General features: G+C 44.1%; 1 protein-coding gene across 4 annotated transcripts in view; it reads left to right on the top strand.

Moving 5' to 3' along the window:
• CDH12 (cadherin 12) overlaps positions 1 to 24,653 on the top strand; it is a 966,930-nt gene that overhangs the window by 695,998 nt on the left and 246,279 nt on the right. For all 4 annotated transcript variants that reach the window (XM_048507175.1, XM_048507177.1, XM_048507176.1 and 1 more), the window contains one exon: positions 6,841 to 7,264. In XM_048507175.1, the coding sequence (XP_048363132.1) occupies positions 7,034 to 7,264 (231 nt within the window). In that variant the 5' untranslated portion in view covers positions 6,841 to 7,033. The remainder of the gene's footprint in view (positions 1 to 6,840; positions 7,265 to 24,653) is intronic.

Below are 24,653 nucleotides of genomic sequence, written 5' to 3'. Positions count from 1 at the left end.
GTGGAGAAATTTGTGATATTTGAAGGCAAAATAATGTGATGGAAGGAACTATGTGACTGACAGTACCATCCTATAGAGAATTATATCATTCTAAGCATGTTGACTTCAGCAGCCTTGGAATAGACCGACTGCTTATGGCGGCACGATCAATGTTTCCATTCAGACATAATGCAAAGCCATTGTTCAATTAACTATGGTTAATATGATTGTCAAAATATGGGCCATTCCTGTCGGCAGAGGCAATTTAACACAACGGTAGAACTCGTGGCAAGGAGAGAGTGGTGTAGTCTTCTTGCACACAACAGGAACCTTCTTCACTCATGGAAATAAACACTCTTCAAACATGTTCTTCTTTCCATAGGAAGGCCTTTACTTAATAAGTTGCAATAATATACAAGACTACAAATATACATTATCCTGCCTCAGCAACAAGCCATACCTTTCCACCAATCCCTTCAAAGATCTATGCTTGCTACTTTTTTTTACTGAAGCCTAACTGTCACTTGAACTTTACATAACCTTTAACTTTATGATGCTTTCTGCTGAACTGAGAAGCTGAACATATATTCATCCATTTTGCTTCTGTCAGTCATCTCACTAATCCTGACAATTCCACCAACTGGGGTTAGTTAATACATCAAACCAGAATCAGGAACTGTAGTTGGGAGTTGGTTGATTCACAATAAGGTTGTCAACTCTGGGTTGAAGAAGAGCTTGGATTTATACCCTCCTTTTTTCAACCATAAGGAGTCAAAAAGTGGCTTAAAACGCTTTCCTTTCCTCTCCCCATAACAGAAGCCTTGTGAAGTAGGTGGGGCTGAAAGAGTTAAGAGAGAACTGTGACTGACCCAAAGTCACCCAGCAGCCTTCGTTCGTAGGTGTGGGGAAACGAATTCAGTCCACCACTTATGTGGAGGAATGGGGACTCAAACCTGGTTCTCCAAGTTAGAACCCACCACTCTTAACCACTACACTGCTCTTATCCATTATACCACATTGGAAATTCCTGAAGATTTGGGCAGGGGAAGAACTTCAGTGGGGTCCAGTACCACAGAGTCCACCCTGCAAAGCAGCCATATTCTTTCAGAGGAACTGATCTGTGTCAAAGGATTTAAGTCAAGGTATGCTACAGCATACAGCTGAGTTTCAGCAGAAATGGCAGACTACATGTAAAATAAATTAATTTATTGGTTTTGGTGGGTTTTCCGGGCTGTGTGGCCGTGGTCTGGTGGATTTTGTTCCTAACGTTTTGCCTGCATCTGTGGCTGGCATCTTCAGAGCTGTACCACAGAGAGAAGTCTGTTTCAAGCTGTGTCTAAGTGAGAAGGGAAAGTTTAGTGTGGCACACCTCTGAAGATGCCAGCCACAGATGCAGGCAAAACGTTAGGAACAAAATCCACCAGACCACGGCCACACAGCCCGGAAAACCCACCAGAACCAGTTGAATCCGGCCGTGAAAGCCTTCGACAATAAATTAATTTATGTTAAATGTACAAATAAGGGATTCTGGGCTTAGTTCTACTTGTTCTCTGATGCCACATCTATGGTCTACCTGGCTACAGAGAAATCAGGCCACAGCCTGGTGTGGAACGTTAAAGAAATAGTAAGTTGTGAAACCACATTTGTTGAGGAAAACCAGACTTTGAGTGATTGTCTGCTCCCCAGCTTCTTAATCATAGGGTTGATTTGCACATTATGGAATTCACAAATTGAATCTGGGGTTCTACCCCGTGTCAACTGCAACACAATCAGATGAGTTGTGCATTCTCCTCCATTTCTACACACAGTGCCTGATTTGAATCAGGTCTAGGGGGTACTATTTGGGGAACCCTGGGATGAACATGGATTTTCCCAACAGGCCAAATAGTGTTTCACACGACTGTTTCAGATTGGGAACATGGATGAAAACCCTTCCTCACGCACCAAATTGAGCACCGAGCGTGTGAGAACCAGCACATTATGCTTAATTGTGTAACAAATGAAAAAGGGTGGGACCCCAGAAACAACATTTGGTTTTATGATCTAACTTAACCAAGGAGAAGAGTGTGGAACCATTCCTTCTGTAGCAACTCTTCTATGGAAAACTGCCTGCAAGTGGTTAACTACACAGAGGGAAAACGTTTAGGTACATTATAGTTTACATGATTTCTCCTGAAATACAAATATGATTTCTCCTGATACATATAAGCTTGTAAGATAATTAAAATTAGTAACATGTTTTGGAGAGATCCTTGAATCCTCTCCCCAGTCCCATGGGTCTTTCCTGAATCAGCCTAGTCAAGGGATCTGGCTGGGCAAAGTTACTTCATCTTTTTGCTCAAGTGGATCCCTTCGTACCTCCTTCCAAATTCCCTTATCTACGTGCTACCGTCTTCTTTTTTCAAGTTGCAAATCTGTACAGTTCTTGGCTGTGGAGGCGGTGGTAATAATTTGTTGTCATTTTCTGCTATTTATTCCATCTTCAAATAAATTAAAAGCTTCCACATCTACCATGCTCATTAATTTAAGTCCAAAATTACATGGAATTATTTGCCCTTAGTAGTAAAATTGCTTAATTATATCCTTTAGGAGTATCAATTTGCTAAATAGCTCCAGAAAAAATTCTTAAATGTGAAAATAAACCACAAATCTAATTATAGAAAGCTGCTGGAAAACACAAGTTTTCTTGCCAAGATGTGCATCATGTTCGGATTCATGGACTAATGAAATAAAATGTGTATGGAAACTGTCCACTAGGAAACTGTCTGGTACTGACCATGTCACAATGTATAGCTACTGTACAACACTGCAGGGGAGCGCAAGTCAGAGAATGGCTTACTGAGCCCTGTTCTCAGACTGAAAAAGCTTATTTGCTCAAAACCATTCAGGGAGCAGCAGTGGCGTAGGAGGTTAAGAGCTTGTGTATCTAATCTGGAGGAACCGGGTTTGATTCCCAGCTCTGCGGCTGACTGGTCATGACTGGTCATGATCCTTTACCTTGGAGTAAGTTTGGTTGGTGGCAATGGGTGTCGCTTCTGAGGAAACCCTCTGAGGGGTGCGATGCAGCCATTCAAAGTATGTCACGGTTGCTGTACCGAGCTTACTCCAGAGTCATGCGTGCCTGATTTTCTTAACTGCAACCACAGTATTCAGGGAATCTAGGGTGCCTGGCCCCTCCCGCCCATCCCTTGCATGTCACCCCTCACTCTCTTCCCTCCCTTATTTCTCTTCCCTTGCATGCCACCCCTCCCCCTCCTTCCCTTCCCTTTTTCTCCGCTAGGGTGAGTGGGTCATATCAAGATGCTGGGCCCCCTGCCTCCCCTCCCTTGCATGCCACCCCTCACTTCCTTCTCTCACTTCTCTTCCCTTGCATGCCTCCCCCTCCATCCCTTCCCTCTCCCTCCCTCTCTTCCCTTGCATGCCACCCCTCACTCCCTCTCCCTCCCTCCCTCCCTTCCATCTCCCTCATGTGTATGTGTATGTATGTGTTTCACTTCCAGTCGAGTGACTGCCTATCTGCTGTTTCCACTGCTCATGTCTGGCCATCTGAGCGAACATTCTAAGGGTGACAGTTACACACAGGCAGCTGCATGTCCTTCACCAGGGAGTGCCAGGAAAAAGGCTTTTTACCTGGGCCAGGTGTGAAATTTCAGGTATGTGAACATCTAAAAACACTCTCGCCTGGCTGACTATGGTGGCTGGGAATTTTCAGAGGAATTGGCCCAGCAGTTACTGAGGTATACTGTCATCAACAAAAACACTGTTAGCTTTTTATATATATAGTCTGCTTGGTTGCCTAAAATCCATTCACAGTGAGCCACTTGTTATCTTCACATAATTATATAAGTCTCCTGCTTTATTTTCATGCTCCTAGCCCAAATTTTCTGACAGTACTTGATTTTGCCTTGTTTCCCATTTTGCATTACAGTCATGTCCAAAATCAGAACACCTTGCTTAAGTGTGTGATTAATTTCTTCCTGAACATTTGTGAAAAAAAGCTTTCAATTTGTTCCTCTTCAGCACTGTAGTTGGGTATAGACTTGAATGATGGTTATGTTGATAGGCTTTCCATGAAGTATGATTGATATTATTCTATCAGACATTGTATTTCCTCACTGCTTGTGCAACGTGTCGCAACACTATTAGAGCAACTGTTTCTTCTTTGTCATTTCCCAAGCAATTGGAAACCTTGTAATTTTCTGATGGTAAATGTCCTAATTCAGTCCACTTTGGTTGACTCTCTAGCAGCACTGCAATGTTTAAATGTTCCATTTCTCATTTTACAGTTCCAAGCTTTCCTTGATTCATGCTTCTCACATTCCATGTTCCTATTATCTGTGTTGAACAGCTTTGGATTTTCCTTTTCCATCCACTCAAAACTGAATGTCCTTTTGGCTGTAATCCAGTTGCGTCATTAAGAACAGTGCAACTCGTACTTGCCCTCTGCTGTTCCCCAGCAGTGGTTGAGGAGGACCTATATTTCAGCATTAGATGTTTTTTCACTTTGAATTTTCTCATCATAGGTTTTTCATGGTATGAAATGATCAGTAGTGCTGTACCATTGACTTTTTCCATACAGTACTAATCATGGTTAGCTAAAGTGTCACTGCCATTGTCTTTGATAGATTCCCCACCAGTGTCATTTTCTACTACTGCAACTGTTTTCTTCTTCTGCCATTGATTCCTGAAAGGGGGGGGGATGCATCTTAGTCCAGTGTCTCAGCTGTTACCATTGCACCTTGAGTGACTACTCGGGAGTTTAGTGTTGCTCTCAACTTCACTGGCACACAAACCCCCTCACCTCACTAAGGTGTGTGTCCCAAAGGGAGGCTGACTAAATAGCATAACGAAATATTCATTATAATGATATGGAAATAAATTACCATCTACAAAAACATAATGACTTCTGATATATCAGTGATGGCGAACCTATGGCACGGGTGCCAGAGGTGGCACTCAGAGCCCTCTCTGTGGGCACGCGCACACAGAGTTCTTCATGTGGGGGGCGAAAAATCAACCCCCCCACACACACAAACATCTAGGCTGGCCTGGGCCACTGAGCACGACATGCGTGCACCACAGTGGGCAGGGAGGACTCGGCTGGCGAGCCTGGTGCCTGTGCTCCGGGTGGCTGCTGCCCGAGGGTGGGGTGTGTGTGCAGAGGAAGCAGAGATGCTAGAGAGGCACAGAGTGGTGCACATGGGACTGACTGGAGGCTAGAGCAGGCTGGCCCCTGATCAAGTGGGTGGGGCTGAGGAAGAGGGAGCCAACCGGTTTTTTCTAAACTAAAACCTCAGCATTCAGGTTAAATTGCCGGGTTGACACTTTGCGATAAATAAGTGGGGTTTGGGTTGCAATTTGGGCACTCGGTCTCAAAAAGTTTCACCATCGCTGTGATATATCAATCTGTATATTTTGAATGTAAGATCATATACCTGGAGTTACTTCACTCCATGTTATTTTCATGGAAATGCTATAAGATATGTCAGAATGAGGCATAGTGACTGACTTCATATGTAAATGGGTCAGACCATGTGGACTATAAACTCCATTGTCCTTTTCTTCATGTGAACAAATCATTTACTGTAAGGGTACAATTATATATGATTGTAAGGGTACAAATAGATATGATAATAAATGTGTAGTTGCTGCTGGAGTGTGCCCTCCCACTATAACTATTAGTTATGGAAACATAAGTTTCACTCTCACAATGTGCATCCTGTTGTATCGCTCCACATTATTGGCAGTTCTGGGGGTGGAAAAATCATGAGCCTATCACATCATATGTCACCGGGATCTCGCATCACACATCATACAGAACTGCCGGTTTTGTGCTTATTATCCATCAGGTCTAATTCCATGCTGAGGAGTTCAGAAGCATGAAAATTGTTAGGTCTCGTACCTTAAGCCAATAAACGGACTTTGAGATATTGATCAGTAGCATTTATTGATGAAGCATTGAAGTACCAAAGCTTGGCAAAGCCAGTTCTGACAAATCTGGCATTTGCCATCCCTTTTATCCCCATTACAAGTCCCCACTCCTGCTTTCCCAAGAAGTTGTGAAAAACAGTCCCTGGAGGTGAGGCGCCCCAACGTCAGCAGAAGGTAGTAAAAGGGAGACACCTGGCTTCCTGCCACCACGAGATGACAGATGTAACTCTTTTTTTCATGGGACCAGGGTGTCAGGGGGAGACCAGTTATCTACAGAGCATGTAAAACCATAAAGCAGAGATCAAGAATGCCCCGGATGGCAATGGTTACATAAAGTAGGCTGGTTACGCATATCTTCCAGCAGCATTGATTTGTTGTTTTAAGCAGTTACATTGAGGTAGGAATGCATTTCGATCACATAGCTACTATCTCCCTGACGAAACAATCCCAACATTCTTTGCAAAAATCTTATCTGCAGACCCCATATGGTATAAAGGGCAGAGGATTGTTTCTAACATTTACGTTGTGTGATGCTGGTAACGACTCTGCTGTACCTTTTGACAATTTGGTCCACTCTGTCTCTCAATTTTTTCCCCCCATGTGAATCCTGAGTAAATAATATCTGAATTCACTGATGCGTAATGGCTTTTATTTTATAACCAGGCCATAAAGGGCAGACAGCGTGCTTCTCTTCAGGCAGACACTAAAATAATACAAAGCAGAAGCAGAGAGAAGCGTTTGTGCAGCTACTACGCAGGGCTCTGTTGCCTGCCATTAGTATTAGTGAAATACTAACACTACTTCGAGCTCTACTTTTTGGTTTGGTCTTGCTGCCTGTCTTTGGAAGCCAGCTAGGTGTTAGAGAGGTTGCGCGAATATTTCTGTGTAATTTTATGTGATTTCATGTTGCCATGTGATCTTTTTTTATAGGTCCCTTTAGATGGAATTTAATGCAGCAGAGCCCTTGTCGTCAGAAGGATTAATGTCTGTATTAGCATTTTGGCAATAAAAAAACCCCTGAAGCTAAGTGGTGGCAGCCCACGGACAGCCTTAAACCTGGATTCTTCCGCCCGGCCCTCAGCGTTGGAGTTTTTAATTACCTGCTGTGGGGAAACCGTTGCCAATGCTTACACGGAACTGCTTGTCCCTGCTTCTCTGGGTCCTATTCGATGGAGGTCTCTTAACACCGCTTCATTCACAACTACGACGGACTTTAGAAACAGAGTCGAGGGGAAATGTTGTCACAGCAGCAGAGAGGAAGACTCCCGCTGTGCGGGTCAAACGCGGCTGGGTCTGGAATCAGTTCTTTGTGCTGGAAGAATACATGGGCTCCGAACCCCAGTATGTGGGAAAGGTAAATGTTCAGCCTTTTTTTTTTAAATTTAAAAAAACCCCTCAGCTTTCTGTCATCTGTTGCTTATATGTTGTAGATTTAAAATGACCAGTCTTTTCCAAACTTGAACTTTGTGTGTGTGCGTGCGTGCGTGCGTGCGTGCGTGCGTGCGTGCGTGCGTGCGTGCGTGCGTGCGTGCGTGCGTGCGTGCGTGCGTGCGTGCAACAACTGAGTTTATGTCAGATAGTAAGAAACACCGAGTAGCTGAAATCATTTCCTTTTCAGGTTTTGGCCAATGTATGTTTTAAATGCCTGACAAAATTGTTAATAATTGGAAATCTTAGAATGTGTGCATGTGAATTTATTTATTTTTTTGCTACAAACTGGGCTAACTCTTTCATGGTTTAGAATGGTTTATGGTCACAGCTTCTGCTGCTTTCTTTGATTCCTGATAAAAAGCACATATTTTCCAAAGTGCAGTCCTAAGGAGAATTACACCCATCTAACCCCATTCAACTTGGTAGGCTTAGACTGGAGTAACTCCGCATAGGATTGAACTTGTTAAACTTTAACTTTGCTTTCAGGGGCTAGTTTTCACATATCCATTTTAAAGATATTTATCAGTTTAGTTTATTTATAGCCTGCCTTTCTCACTGAGACTTAAGGGAGATTACAGCACAGACAGAGCAAAAAATGTAATCCTAGAGTTTAGGACATTGAGTGAACAGTGCAATAGGACTAGGAGTACAAATCTGAGCAGCAGTGTGCACAACAGTATTTATGCCCAGTCGGAAGATGTACCCTGATCAATGCAATAGGGCTAGGAATATAAAATTGAATGCCAATACCAATTCACTAGACTTGGAATACAAATGTAAATGACCATCTGAACAGCAAACTGCCCAGGCTGGAATAGTGCAAGAAATACAGAGTGTAGAACTACAGAGATGCAAGCAATGCAGAATATAGGATGACTCCTTCAAAGCACTGTTTCATTTGCCTCAGTCAATAATATATGACTTATTTGTCAACCAGGATATCCAACTGCTATATTCTAGAAGTGATTTGCAGTTAATGGATCTTACTGAGATCCAGAAAGATGCTTTACTTGTGAATGTGCCAAATGGTACACACACACACACACACACACACACACACACACACACACACACACACACACATTTTACAATCAGCCATGATTGCAGATTCAAATATCCAATTGAAAACTCTTGTTATGCTAACTTAGACCCTTTCCACACAAATCTCCTGAAATGTTTGTAAAATGTTTGTAAAATGTTTTCAATCCCCACTCGCCCTCTTGAAACAATTCCTGGCCACCATTTTCCCTGTTGTTTTTGTCCATGCATGGACAAATCAGTGTTTCGTACTTCACAGCATTATGCTGCAGTTCCCTGAGTCTTCTGTAGTCAATGCTGTGAGGATTAAGCCCCCGCTAATCTAAAAAAACACACACCTTGAAATGCTCCAAAAACAGGGCGAGGCAAGGCAGGGCGAGGCAAGGCAGGCAAACTTCTGCAAAGAGGCAAAGAGTAAACTCACAAAATGGCATCTTAAAAGGACAGCACACAAATGAAGCTTTTAAAAATGTTTCAGTCAAAAGAATTGCTAGAAAAGAGGATGTATTTAAAATGTTTTGAGACTGCAAATAACATTGGGCGGATGACGACAGTGCAGATCATCGTGGAGAGAGACTCCATTGCTCTTGTAGCGTTTAAAGACTGCAAAATGCAAGTCAAGATTTGTTACTAGTAAATATACTCAAGTATATATGGTAATCGTCCTGCATGGGAGGAAATCTGCAGAATTTTATCAAACAAAATGAGCTTACATGTGTCCCTCAAGTGGCAGAGCACTTCACACTATCAGCATACCTGAATAATATAATGAAGATCAACAGAGGCTGTTTCCTTTTTGGACCTTCCCCCCACAGTCATAAATCAAGAAGCCCCAGTTTGCACTCTTTGTAACACTGGGGAGTTTTCACACATAAAAATCACCAAGAGACATAAGGGAAGAACTGACTTCTGGGAAGAAAAGAGGGGATGCAACGTGTGTCGTTAAAAATGTGCAGTGTGGAAAACCTCTCTATCTTATTAAATAAACAATTAAACTTTTTTGAAACAACTGAGAGAAGAGAAAATAAAGGCCAATTGTAACAACAGGGTGCAGATCCATGGGCCAGTAATGATCCAGTGCTTGCACAGGGGGGCTACCTTTACCCTTTTTGACACATTATCCCCTCTTTCCTTGTAACACATAATTATATTTGACTATGTGATGTAATACTGTCATGTTTTGCATGTCCTTGTCCATGTCTCACATCATTAGATGCCTTCACAAAATATGTGAAACTCTGTGATCTATGGTAAGAGAGAGAAATGGGTCTCCTTTTTAGTAGTTTTTAAGAATTATGAATTTAAAATAAAAGCTAGAGTTGCCAGCTGTAGCTGACAATCTCTGGGAAGAATTGGGGTGGGATGGGGAAACAGGTGCACTGGCATCATTACATCACGATGATACTCTAAGACTCACCCAAAACTCTGTGATGTAACCATACAGTTTTGGGCAAAACCTAGGATAGCAACCCCAACATAATGATACCACTTCCAAAATCCCCTCCCCCTTTCAGGGTAATGGTTGAGTCTCAGTTGCTGCTTTAAATTGATGTTAGTATAATAAGCCTGGGATGTGAAATAATACAGTTCAGTGTCAACATGTCAAATCTCAGAAGCAAAGCAGGGTAGTTAGATGGGAGACCACCAAGGAAGACTTTGATGAGGAAGCAGTTTCAAATTGCTTGTGTTGAAACCCATATGAGGGTTGCCATGGGTTGGCTGATACTTGATGGCACTTTGCACATGCATTTAAGCCATGGAACAACTCAGTTCTGGGCTGAAGTTTCACAATTTCCCCAAAGCTCTCCCACAGCAAAGACTTACTGATAAATGTTCCTTTCTGCTTACAAAGTATTCATATAACTGTTCCCACTTTCCCCACTTACCTTCTGCTGCGCGCTACTCCGGGAAAGTAGCGGGGGGTCCAGCGGTGCTCCCCACTTGCAAGGGCGACAACCATGCAGCTGCCCCGACGCTGCCGCTCTTGCACCACCTCAGCGTGCGTCATTCCTGGCGCTGAAGAAACGGCACCTTTTGATAGGGAACCCCGAGAGCACGCCAGGAATGACGCGCGCTGAGGGGGGCGCGAGAGAGCCGCGCAGCAGAAAGTGAGTGGGGAAAGCCCCAGTGTCTTGCTTTGCTTCTCCACTGCTGCTGGTATCTTGTTCCCAGCCCCAGTACCCAGCAGTCCTTGGGACATTTGTGTGCAAGCTGCATAGCCACTAGAATAGCTACTGCCGTTATTAAATGGATCCTATTTCTTTGGTCCCCTTTGCCTTCTGAGGGTGGGAACCACCTGGGTGAATCCTCTCCAATAACCACACTGGACTCTTTGCGGGGATAAACATTTTGGCCATTGCCATTTTATTAGCCAACCAAAACAGAAGTGTGAGGTGTAGCATGGATCTAGATCTGGCCTGTCTGCTTCGTAGTGAAGCTCCAATGGGCGGATGCCCTGTATTGGACTTCCCTCCGCTGAAAGGAGGCTCTGCCGGGAACAGGCAGCTCCTGGCAAGAGGTGATCCCCATTTGCCGGTTCGGCAGGGCGGTTGCCTCTTGCCGCCATCAGCACTTCCAGATCATTACCCATGCGCCACCACGAGCGAGCGTATGACAAGAAACAGTATTGCAACAACCCGAATAAACCCAGGGAGAGATGGGTGGGCAAATCGCCCGGCTGGCGAAGCACATAGGCCAGAATTAAAAGAAGGGGCTTTTCCCCTTTAAAGGGTCAATCCGCCCTTCCCTCCTGGTGACGTCAGCCCTTGCCCAACATGGCTCGGGCTTCGCTTCCGCCCTCAGTTAAGCGGAAGCAGTCACCTTGGCTCCACCCATCCCACCCCCAGAGGCAACCGCAGCCGGTGGGTGATTCACAGCTGTCTTTCCCGATTTATGTATCTGTTCAAATCTATTATATGGCATATATTTTGTGCCAGTGTCTACAGACTCTTCACAAAGAGGATTAACTAAGTGATCATCTCCACGCATCCTGTACTGGTTTCAGCAGATTGATAGGTACTATAGGAGACCTCAAATGAGTGTAGCTTAATTGTTACTTTGACATTTTATTGGGAGAAGACGGAAGCCCCAGTGAAGAAAGAGCTTTTTGCCTCATGTGCAACACGGGTGTAATTTCACTTTGAAATAAGTAATATTGATGCATCTTGGAGTACCGAGCACACACTTTAGGCAAATGTGTCCCCCGTGGACCACTTCTATCTAGATGATAAAAATAAAATATGGAGGGATCTGGCTGAATAATGAATGCTTAGCGAATGCCTCGTTAACAAAGAGGCAAGATGCGTAAATAAGGGATCTTTTGCAGATCATGAAAATTGTATCTGCCGAATCGGTACTAAGCCTATGTTTTATAGCTGACTGTTCCAAAACAGGTTTTATACCAGCAGAAATTTTGAGCGGCGGTTAAATGTGCTCTTTATCCCCCTTTTGGAGTAGCCGTTTACCTGCCTGATTTCCTTTAATAAGTAACAGGTGGTTGTTCCAAAGTACTGCTGAATATGTGTAAATAAAGAGGCAAGACGGGATGGTCATTATGTTTTCACTATGGCTGTTATTAAATGCCAGCGTGATTTGCACACCAAACTGGATTTCCATGGCTTCTCCATGACAGAGCACAGTGGCAGAGCTACAAGGGGACTGGGGTGCACACGTTATACTGGGAGCATGCCTGGGGGGTGCAAAAATCACCCTGTACCTCCTTCCCCCTTCGCCCCATCCCGCCTTGCCAGGCCTGGCCCTGCCCTGCCCCAGGCCTGGCCCTGCCCCCCCAGCTATTTTCTGCTGGCTAGAAAAGGTAAGGGGGGCTGTGGGGGAGGGGCCACAGGGGAGGGGCTGGGGCTGTGAAAGGAGGGAGAGGGGCTGCGGGGTGTGAAAATCACAGAGTGCCCCCCCAGGCGCACTCCTGCCCAGCTATGCCAGAAGCTAGTATATGCCAGAAGCTAGTATAGAATTTACGTTATTGAATATGGGGGAAACTATGTTGTCTTTGAGGAACAGTGGGTTAGGCAATGACTTCTCAGATATGGTTGAGGGTTGAAGAACGTTGCTTAGCTGCTGTTTTCCCCCAGATGACGTGGCAAAAACCTGGAGAGGTTGGAGGAGCGGAGGAAGCTACTAGTAACTGCATGGAACAGACTAAGAGTCAAGAGCAAACCTCTTGCCCATTTTACTTTACCACTCCTTGACCCACCAGTTTTTGAGTGGAGCATCAGCAACGTTGGTCTCAGTGTAGTGTAGTGGTTAGGAGCAGTGGACTCTAATCTGGAGAAATGGGTTTGATTCCCTGCTCCTTCACATGAGTGGCAGACTGTATCTGATAAACCAGTTTCCCCCCCCCTGCTCCTCTACATGAAGCCTGCTAGGTGACCTTGGGCCAGTTCCAGTTCTCTCCGAGCTCTCTCAGTTCCAGCTACCTCTCAAGGCGTGTGTTGTAGTGAAAAAGGGAAGTAGTTTTTAAGCCACTTTGAGACTCCTGACAGTTGAGAAAAGCAGGGTATAAATCCAAACTTTTTTCCATCATCATCCATATTTACACCGATTGACCTTGAATCGTAAACTGTGGTGGTTCATACTACTACATCAGTCACTATGGCCCTTTCTGCACGGGCCTAATATGGCACCCTGGGGACGGCAAAAACGCACAGGGGGCGCAGCTGCTTCGCAGCCGTGCTGCCCTCACTCCGCCCGAGTGGTGCGAAGCCGCCATTCTCCTACCTCGCTTCCCGAGCGAGGTTTATGGAAAATGGTGGCTTTGAGCCGCTGCCGTGTGAACGGCAGCAGCTCGAAGGCACCTTCCCTCCCCCCATGTCCGGTCAACCTACCTGCTCTGTGGCGCTCCGGCACGTCGCCGAGGCCTGAGGACACGCCCCCTCTGCCCTGCGACTCCGGAGCGGTCGCGCAGGGCAGGGGACATGTCCCCTGGCCTCGGCGATGTGCCGGAGGGCCGCAGAGCAGGTAGGTCTACAGGACGACAGCGCAGAGCAGCGCCGTCGTCCCGGTAGGTTCTGGGACCGTTCATGTGAACGGTCCTAGAGGGGTTGGGTTGGTGTCATGTACGTTGACCCAACCCCTACCGTGGCCATGCAGAAACGGCCTATGTGTGTTTTGACCATAGATCTAAGCCCTGAGAGTTTTCTAAAGGGCAGGGAATAAGTTGAAATCACCATCATCTTCTGGTCATCACCATCATCTTCTGGAATCACCATCATCTTCTGGTCATCATCTCAGCAACAATGGATTTTGTAGCATTTTAGTACTTATTCCCTCCACTCACTCCACACACGCAAGGGAGATGAATAAACCTGGAAACCTGATAGTATTCAGATCCCTTGTCAGTTATGTGGCTCACACACAAGTATTATTGAAATGGTGGAAAGAATTGCCATCCCAACTAAATCGTATTAGTAATGATAAGATTGTGGACAGCCGTTACAGGGTAACTAATCTTTATTAAAGAGGTCTTTATGATATGCGCCCTACAGTAATGAGTCCGTCCGGTCTGCTATCTCATCTTCCATTTTCATGTTGAAGATAATGGAAGTAAGGCGAAGGTTCATCTTATCCTACAAAGCCCTACAGTGAAATTCATCATGAAACATCCATCATAAATGTGTTCTCTTCAATTATGAAAAAGCAGGAGATTATTTACTACCACAGTCTGGAGTGACGAAGCATAAGAAGGACAGAGGTGCAGGATATTTTACAAATAGCAAAAGACTTCCAGGGCAAGTAACATTATGGAACGGGTACTTTTGGTCAGGGAGGTTTATGAGTGACTCATCCAATGAGCAGCCCGTGAATCCAGTTGTCTGCATGCACTGTTAGCAAGAGATATTTGGACATTTTCCCAGGCATTCACTTCCTATATTACAGCATGTGACAATATATATTTTAACGCCACAATTAATACTCTGAAGTGTTAGAAGGAGTGAGGAATTTAGCAAACAGATTGGCATCGATTTATTGCAGTTAAAATAAAGGGCAACTTTCTCTGCCCCCAATTTTTTTCTTGGGCCCCCAGAAACATTGTTGTGATCATATAGGGGAGCGGGCTGCAGTGGGAGGGGAAAATAACAATACCCACCCCCCTTTCCCTGTTCCATGAATGCAACACAGATATAGGTATAAATTGGAAGCCAGACTCCTGCTGATTTCTAAACATTCTATGTGCACAGAAAACATTCTATTTCATTCTTCTATGCCCATTCACATTTTTCCTAGCCAACTTTTGGTTGTTAGTTTTATACTTCTGTTTGTACTGGGTAAGAGCACATTTCCCAGCTTTTCACTGCAATTCATACCGTCTTGGTGCTTGCAATGTATTGCTTTTATGTGAAATATCCATTTGCTGCTTAATGCTGAATTACTGATGCATAAATCAAGATGAAAAAGCATATATTTTACCAAAAAATAGGGCAAAGAAGCAAAATGGTACAAAAATGGAAAAGTGCTGATTAAATTTGCAGAAGAGAGGAGTGAAAGCATTGTGATTGTTGGCCCAAAACAGCATCAATGAGCAATTTGAAGTCATCCCTATGTATGTGTTCAGGGTTCTTGAAGAAGAAACAAAACTCATACAGCTGGAAAGAAATCCACAAGCAAGTCAGTACCATTAAAATTAATGGGAGCTTTACTATCAATTTCATTGGCAGAATGATTTTATTCTTACTGTCCGACCACAATGTTTCAACTGCATTATATTCATTATGATGTCCAGAATTTATACAATGGCTTTAAAGTACCATATATTTTTAGCTCCCGCCCCCCACACAGATAAAGAGATTAAGAGACTAAGATTCTGTCAGGTGCTATAATAGTAACCTTCCTTATAACAGAACCACAGGACTAACAATATCTCTGTAATTTATAAATAGAGCTTTAATGGGCCTATTAAATCATCTGTCAATTTTGCTAAACATTTTGGGATGACTGGTTAATTTTGGAAGCCACCTGGAAGAGCACCAAAGAGATTTACAACAATTCTGCCACATGCTGTCAGCCAAAACTCTAAATCCATTTCCTCTTGGATTTTTTTTTCTTTCCTGGAGAGTATCTTAACAAATGTCAGGTTGCCAAAAGTGATAGTGATTAGGTCAGTTTCCAGTTATGGAGCCTGAAATACTACTTCAGGTTGACACTTTCAAGCCCATCAGTAAAAATCTTTGTGACAGTGTGCATAGTCCATTGTAACCTAAGCTGTAAATCAAAGTATCAGATCTCTTCTGCCTTCAAATTATATCGTAATATTGGATTGTAACAGAAGTCTTCAAATAATACTGACCTGAGGCAGGCGCTCTTCTAAAAAACTGGACGGTCTTTGGAATGTTTGTTCTGATTTTGCTAGTATTGTTATTTGTAGCAATCAATACTGAACAAAATAAAAGAGTTGTCACAGGTGTCCAAGAGAGTTGACAAACCTATACTTGTATCAGGTGTACAAAGCTACCACAAGTTGGGCTGAGGAAGAAGAGTAGGTTTACCAACTTCCGCGTGGGGACTTGAGATCTCGCAGGATTAAAACTGATCCCCAGACAACAGAGATCACCTTCCCCTGGAGAAGGTGGCTGCTTGGGAAATATATGGCATTAATACCCAGCTGAGTCCCCTCCCCTCCACAAACCCACCCTTCCCATGGTCCACTCTCAACTCTTCAGGAATTTCCTAGTTTGGGATTGGTAGCCCTTGAAGTTACCATCAAAACTGCAGCTGAAGCAACATTTTGAGGCAAAATGTGGAGGTTCACCACAGATAAAGCATTTGAGGAATTCTAAGGGAAACAAAAAGAGCACTGATGAGATAGTTTCAAGAGACCTGACTGTTCCATCTTGGCTTGAGTGGGGGATGTGGCATCTGGGGAGAACTTCAGTATGCCTGCTTTTGTTTTCCTATCTTCATGTTGCTTTAACTATGCATGGTTGTCATGGAATGACCTTCTCATGAGAACTTCAGAGCGGTTATCTGGGACTTGTGGAGGGTGCACAACTGAGCCAAGCCTGAGAAAAATCATTGCTGGTTAATTGGGATCGGGAAGAGAGGCTGAGGTAGTCCTTGCTGGGGTGGGGTTTTCATGCCCGTTTTCAGATCGGGCAGTAATCCTGTCCTGAGTGCAACTCTTCTGATTTTCTGTCAATAACAAAGGGTTTTGTTTGCAATGGAGTCTGCTTTATTGGGAAATCTTGAGAACATGACAGGTAGCAACGTAGGTTATGCGTTTTGGAGAGTAAAGACCTGGGTTCTGCCAGTTTCTTGCAGAGATCTTCAAAGAGATAGAATGGCAAGCAGAAAAGTATGTGTGTTTTGTCTCTTCGTGTGTGGCGGGGGGGGGGCAGGGAACATCCAACTGGAAGCAAGACTCAAAATTCTCTTTCACAGAACACATTTTTTTAATTTTCTCAGTTTATATTTAGCTATATTTCTCAGCATTGCAGCTTTAAATAGAAGCGGGAAGGCTATTTTACTCAGTCAGGGGGGAAAGTTACAGGAATTTGGTGGTGAAAAGCTTCATCCGGACATGTTTACTAAAAGGAGAAAACTGTGGTTTTCTTGATGATAATTGAAGCTTTAAATATGAACTCTTAACTGAATCAGCAGAAGAAAAGGAATGGGGGGATGAGGTTTCAGTGCTGTAGCAAAATGCTTTTAGTGGGTAAGAAGTGATACAAAGTTCTGGAAAGGGTTAACACCTCCCAAGATTCATCCTCTCATGACTTCATGGATTCTCCAAGTAGTCAAGTTTTTATGTTCAGTAATAACCCCCCCCCCCAATCCTCTTCCTTCTTTGTCTCAGCCGAGTGACATTTCTGCAGCCAGAGAGCAAAGCACTTCCTTCAAAAATTGTGTTAGCATTATTTTTAAAAAAGACCTTAGCATAGGCTGACCAGACATCCCGCTTTTGGCGGGACAGTCCCGCCTTCAAACAATTTATCCCGCATCCCACAGGTTATTGCGCCTTCTGGGGCGCAAGGCAGTGCGGCAGCCTCCCGCGCGCGCAGCCGCAGGAGCACGGCCTTCTGGGGCAGGGCGGGAAACGGGAGCACCCTGTCACAGGGCGGGAAACGGGAGCACCCTGTCACATGGCGGGAAACGGGAGCACCCCAGAAGGCCGTGTGGTCCTGCGGCTGTGTGCGTATGCGCGCGTGCGTGCGCGGCCGCCTGTCCCGGTTCACAAAGGTGACCATCTGGTCACCTTACCTTAGCATGTTCTCAGCACAGTACTGTTTGCAGCTGAACTATGGAAGTAAATAAGGGTGAGGTTTACATTCTGACTTTCCACAAACTCAAAAATGCCATATCTACAAACTCTTTATTACATTGAAAGGGGGTTGTAGAATGCTCAGACAAACCACACTTGCCTGCATTCCCACCTCCTGGTGCTGGGGACTGGATGGCTAAAGAAAGCCAGATCTCTGATTAGGCAAAGAGGACTGTCTATCTGGGGGTCCTGTTCATACTCGGTTGCATCTCTCGGCCACTCAGGAAATACTGGGCATTTATATGTTCGGTATTTTATCACTTGCTTTCCAGGAAAAAATCGCAAATACTGGACCAAACAAAAATCAGATAGCTGGCAACTCTACAGGTGACTCTTAGGTATCTATCTGTAAAACAGCTCTACTGAGAGAAGACGGGGCAAGTTAGCTCCCTTGCCCTCCCAGTCTGCTTTCCTCCAAAACAGACACACATAAAATGCCTCCCTGGTTGAACAACATACCTCACTGTTTGACAGGGAAAATCCATTGCCTTGTTCTAATGCACCACAGTGTCACTGTAGGGCACAAAAAATCCGAATGTGAGCATAGCAGTCAGCCAAAATTAAGTTGCGCTGAAGCCGCTCCAGTTATTGCATGAGGAGGCACACAGTAGCACAGCATAAACCTAGCTCTTGGAGTCTCAGTGGGCAATTGTCTCATGAACTGCAGACCCATCTTCATGGCTCTGCCACTCCATTGGAGGACGGGTGATAGGGGGCACAGCACTTTTGGCTGCATGCCATTTATTGATTTAATTTAATAATTAAATGAATATATGGGCAAAGCACATGTAGAGAGGAGAAGGCATGATAGGGGGCAGAGAACATGTGGCTGAATGCCCTTTACTTATTTAATTTGATAATTAAATTAATGTGGGAGCAGAGCACATGCAGGGTGTGGAACGCCTGATGGGGGCAGAGCACATTTGGTTGAATGCCATTTATTTATTTAATTTAAACACTTTTGTGCCACTTTTTCACCACAACACAGTGAACATGAAAACATTTAAACAATTAAATTATAGCTAATATATATAATTCAATTGAAACCCATAACAAACAACACTAGGAGGGCCAGTAACTATTATTGGAAGAATGCCAGATGTAGCAAAATGGTCTCAATCTGCTGACAAAAGACACTGGTACAAGGAAGCAGGGGGGGATTTCCAAAGTTTTAGTAACAAAGTTTTGAAGCTCAGATGATAAAGGCCTCTGAAGATGACTGGAGTAAATGGGTAGGTTTATAGGGGAGAAGAGGGTCCTTAAGGAGCAGCAGTGGCGTAGGAGGTTAAGAGCTCATGTATCTAATCTGGAGGAACCGGGTTTGATTCCCAGCTCTGCCGCCTGAGCTGTGGAGGCTTATCTGGGGAATTCAGATTAGCCTGTACACTCCCACACATGCCAGCTGGGTGACCTTGGGCTAGTCACAGCTTCTCGGAGCTCTCTCAGCCCCACCTACCTCATAGGCTGTTTGTTGTGAGGGGGGAAGGGCAAGGAGATCGTAAGCCCCTTTGAGTCTCCTGCAGGAGAGAAAGGGGGGATATAAATTCAAACTCCTCCCCCTCCTCTTCCTCTTCCTCTTCCCCTTCCCCTTCTCCTTCTCCTTCTCCTTCTCCTTCTCCTTCTCCTTCTTCTTCTTCTTCAGGTATGTTGGTCACAAACCGTTCAGACTTATATGTCAATACCAGCATCTTGAATTGAACCCAGAAGCAGATAGGAAGGCTATGTAGAAAGCCCCTCTTGAATAATTCAGTTTTTGCATAGCTTGTGGAAAGCCAGGAGAGTGGGACCCTTCCTGACCTCTTCAGGCAGGCTGTTCCATCAGGTTAGGCCGCAATGGAGGAGGGATGTGTTATTATTTCGCCCATTTGCATCAGAAGTTTGTGCAGAGGGAACAAGAGTGATAATGTTGCTGTTTTAGTTCTCATTATGATTTCCCAGCCTTTTGGAAGTTGGACAGACACATGTCCGGTTAAAAAGATGGAGGAAAAAAGGTCCGCTGGCTGCAAAACAGGAATTGCGGCCAGTCTTGATGAGGAAACGAATTCACACAGAAGAAGTTGCCTTACAGGGAGTCACACCATTGGTCTGTCAAGCTAATCTTGTCTACTCTGACTGGCAGTAACTCAGGCGGATATCTATCATACAATCTACTTCCTGACCCTTTTAACTGGAGATGAGGGGATTCTGTGTGGAGAGGAGATGTTCTACCACTTTAGTTCCTGTCTCAGAACTGCAAGATCCATAACACTCCCATTTTTCATCTTCCCAGAACATTAACCATTTTAATGCAGAATAGGAAGAGATAGACTAAAATGGCGCTGGAGTAAAGAATTGCAAGATTTATCAGCCTGCGTCTTCATCAAAATACCAAGTAAAACTGTGTATCTCATCTTTAACACCCAAGATTATTTTCTTTACTGGTCCAGTTGTGTTTACTTTAGCAATAATAGATTTGCTTGGATCCACAGTAATACTACTTAACTGGGCTGTGGACCTGGCTAATTAGATCCCACTGCTACCTCTGGAAGCGTCATCATCCTTTGTTGTTGGGTTATAATGAAATGGTTGACCTTAAAGGTGGGACTTGTGAGAACAGGAGATGGCTTTCTTAGCAAGTGGTGTAAACTTTTAGGGCTCTTTCGCTCCGCCGAATAAAGTGCCCACAAATCTTGCCGTGTTTGAGAGTTAGAGGGCTACAATTGTAGCTTTTCAAAGGCAAAATAAAAAAAAGAGCAATATAAGAAAGACAAGCGAGTGGAGAGAAAAAAAATACAGAAACAAAATTGTCTTGACAGCCTGGAGCCAGTTCACCACTCTCTTGTTAGAGTTACATTAAATGCGTAAGGCACTCTGGGATGCTGATGACAGAAGCCTCGGTGGGCAAACAAAATGAGGACAAAACGATGGGGAAACGAAGAAAAGTCCCTCTTCGTTCTTTCCAGTGCTCTTGGAGCTGCTCGTCTGTTGTGGAGGGTGAAACGGAAGAAAACATCTTCAGAATTTTGTCTGAACTAATGATCACTGCCACATCTCGACATATTTTGTATGATTTTGATCCGTAGGGTGAAGGAAGCTTTACAATTTTTGTATGCTTTTCGTCCATATGGTCAGAGCTCAAGAACATAGAGTAAAGAAGACATACGTTGAGGAGGAAGGCTCTGAGGGGCCTTTAGAAATGAGTTTAGAGCAGAGGTGGGATCCAGCAGGTTCTCACCGGTTCCTGAGAGTAGGTTACTAATTATTTGTGTGTGCCGAGGGGGGGTTACTAATGGGTGATTTTGCCACGTGATTTTTGCCTTGGTTACGCCCCTCCTCTCAGCAGTAGTGGGCAGAACTTGAGGTAGTCTAGCAGGAGGTGCACCGGCGTGCGTGGCAACCTGCGCCTGCGTGCATTCGTTTCCCGCCCAAGGACCGATGCAGCGGCTGTGTCCTTGCCAAAGCCCCGCCCAGGAATGCCCTGCCCCAGAATGCCCTGCCCCTGTCGTGCCCCACCCAGCCCCATTGGCCCTACGCCACAGTTTGAATCCCACCACCATGGGTACCTGTTACTAAAATGTTTGGATCCCACCACTGGTTTAGAGGTGGAGCTAACAGATGTGGGTCTCTAGGGAAATATTGTGGTTAAGAGCAGTGGACTCTAATCTGGAGAAACATGTCTGATTCCCACACTCGGATGTGATTTTCCCATTCCTCCTCATGAGCAGTGAATTCTAATCTGGTGAACTGGATTTGATTTACCCACTCCTCCACATGAAGCCTGCTGGGTGACCTTGGGCCTGTCACAGTTTCTCAAAATCCTCTCAGTCCCGCCTACTTTGCAGGTGTCTGTGGTGGGGAGAGGAAGGGAAGGAGTTTGTAAGCTGCTTTGAGATTCCTTGCAGTTGACCAAGCAAGGTATAAATCCAAATTCTTCTTCATCCAGTCATAACTTGAGAAGGGGGAGAATCTTGGTGAGGAGATCCAGTGATCTGTAAAATCCGCTGAACTCTGGAAAGAAATGGAAACAGTTAAAGTGGTGGTTTCTAGCAGATGACACAAGAGGCCAGGTGTAATTTTATAGAAGTGAGCAGCAAATGATGATGTCACAGAGCCCACAATTATGATGCTGCGTCAACATTGCCAAGGATGACCCCATGAATGGAAGACCACATGCAATCCTGTACAATCCTATGTCTGTTTGAAAGTAACTTCAGCTGTGTTGCAGCCTTGATTGGTTGGAGAGCTTCTTGGTTAGCATTTGCTGTTTCTCCCTGTAGCTGGATTTATGTTGCCAAGTGCCTTATTAATGTAGTGGGGGGATTCAAATAATTTAACAACTGGTTCTGCCAAAGCGGTGCGAACCTGCTGAATCCAACCACTGGTTATAGATCAACTTGAAATAGGGTTGTATTGTGCAATACAGGGAAAAAGAATGGCCATCCTATTGAATCAGCATGTGAAGAATTGCTGTCTCTTTTCTGTCCTGAATCTACTGCCAGTCAGTTTTATTAGGTGAAAGAGAGTGTGGGAGGGAATCCTCCATAGCATACACCATTTTATAAACCCCTGTCATGCCCAGTGGACTTTTATTTCCTTAATGAAAATCACAAATGCTTGAGACATTTGGTTGTCTTTTTCATAGATTATTCTGGATCTACAGGATCGTCTTTGAGAATTTTGTAGAGTGTCCCAAACGAAGCTGCATCACCAATTTATATTAAGGCAGTACAATGAGGACTGTTGTATTTGTATGGGTTTTCCCTTTTTTTTTCCACCTTCACACACTGAGCTAATGTACTCACCCACCCCAGCCCCAAGATCTGCCTACTGCTAATTCAGTAGCCACTACTAATTCAGCATTCAGTTCTTAGAATTCTGAATCACAATACCTTTAATTATGGATTTATATGACTTTAGTCTGGCTCTGGTAAATAAGCATGGATACTATTGGACTGTTAAAGTGTTTAGATACTTCTATGGGCAAAAGGGATTAAGACATCTGAAATTAAACAGCAGTCTTCCCATTTAGGGAGGGTTTTAGAATGGGTTTGCTGGGTGCCCGATTCGATTTTAAACTTTGTATTAACCGCTGTTTTAAATGGGGATTTAGTAATTTATTTATATTGGAATCTAATTGTTTAGTTTTGATTGTATTTAGCTGAATTATGATTTAACTTTGCTGTACACCATCCAGAGCCCTTCGGGGATAGGGCGGTATATAAAACTAAACAATGAATGAATGAATGAATGAATGAATGAATGAATGAATGAATGGTGAGGAAGATTTTGAAACAGGCAATAAATTTGCCAGATTAATGGTGGATTCCATACAGGCCGAATATAACAGTTAAAGGGTGTTATATAAACCATTTGGGGGAGGGGGAACTTCCCACAGGTCCTGTTCTCAGAATGACTTTGGCCCTTTTATTTCTCTCAACATGGGATTTTTGAACATCACTAAACCAGGGATCCTTTTGCACAATCCTGGGTTGGAGGTGCTCCTGCATAAACAGCACAGGGAAGAGACACATTGTTCCTCTACCTTCCACCCATTCACTTTAGGTTCCGCACTGTCCACTGTGTCAGGAGAATCCACCTACCTGCCATGTTGTGGGCCGATTCTCTGAGTGCCGGACAGCATACAAAGTTCCCCTAGCACATTTTCTTCTTGTGGCATTATTGCTTGGCCATTGCAGGAAGGTCTCTTTTCCTTTTCTCTTTTTTTTCCCTTTTGTGTGTTGCCCATGCGCAGCTATGCAGGTGCAGCCGATCAGATTGGGGGACAATTGGCTTGGCTGTGGGGTTTCATGTCTGCCTGCCTGCGCAGCTGCACATGTGTTGCAGGAAATTAAAAAAAAGAGACAGAGACAGAAGTGTCTCCGTATGAAGGCATGAAAGCAACTCAGATTGTTTCCGTGAGCTCCAATCACTTCCTGAACAGGCACACAAGTGAATGAGAAAAAAGAAAACTGGTTCCTTCAACCCATTATACATATTCTGTTCGGAATCCACCAATGTCCTTAAGTCTTCATAAAACAGAGTGAATTGCTATACCAGGGCCCGTTTGGTAGACGTATTTGAAGAAAAAATCTATAGATGCTACTTTACTGGCCATACTCTAACCTAAATCAAAACATAACCATCTCGTACAAGGTATGGAATCGGTCCCAGGTCATTCGGGGGAAAAACTCAAAGATTTTAAGCCAAAGTCTTAAGGCTACATTTCAAGCTCTGAATAATAATGGGATTTTGCCAGTCTTAAGAAAAAGAGTCGCATTTCAGGCAAGACACGGGACTTGTAGGAGAGATCTTAAAAAAGTTTACTTGTATTTTGTCTAATGCGTATGTACCAGATATCTGCAGATATCTGCAGCAGACAGTATTTGTGTGGCTGCGTTGTCATTGTAGACTTTCAATGCAAAGGGTTGGCTCCACTGTTAAAAAATAAATTCAGATTCTAAGCACATTACTGATTTCAGGGAGGAAGTTAAAGACTGTCCTAAAATCACTAGGCGTATCCACTGGGACTAAAATATGACCTCTCCAATGGGATTGGAATAAAATTTCTGCATTGCCATTGATACTGACCCACTACCATACCTGGAGAAAGGTAGGACTGGTGAGACACATTTGTATGCCTCCTTTCCACTCAATTAGGACCCTCAAGATGTCAAACAATTAAAAAAAAATTAAAATCACCCTTTAAACACAATGCACTGTCTCACTGTCAAGTAACAACATAAAAAATCACTGTCAAGTAATAGCATATTGGGGTGCTGTGTGGTTTCCGGGCTGTATGGCCGTGTTCTAGCAGCATTCTCTCCTGACGTTTCGCCTGCATCTGTGGCTGGCATCTTCAGAGGATCTGATATTAGGAATGGAAATCAAGTGGAGTATATATACTGTGAGGTCAAAAGGTGAGGCCCTCTGAATAGAGTAGCCTGGAATGTGAGTCACAAAGAAGTCTGTACCCTGGGAGTAACAATGAAGATAACAAGGTCAATAGGTGAATGGATCTGAATAG

The sequence above is a fragment of the Sphaerodactylus townsendi genome, linkage group LG09 (genome assembly GCF_021028975.2).
Source record: "Sphaerodactylus townsendi isolate TG3544 linkage group LG09, MPM_Stown_v2.3, whole genome shotgun sequence".
NCBI classification, from domain to species: domain Eukaryota; kingdom Metazoa; phylum Chordata; class Lepidosauria; order Squamata; family Sphaerodactylidae; genus Sphaerodactylus; species Sphaerodactylus townsendi.
The sequence above is the reverse complement of the archived record's forward strand: the minus strand, read 5'-3'. Positions and strand labels throughout refer to the sequence as shown.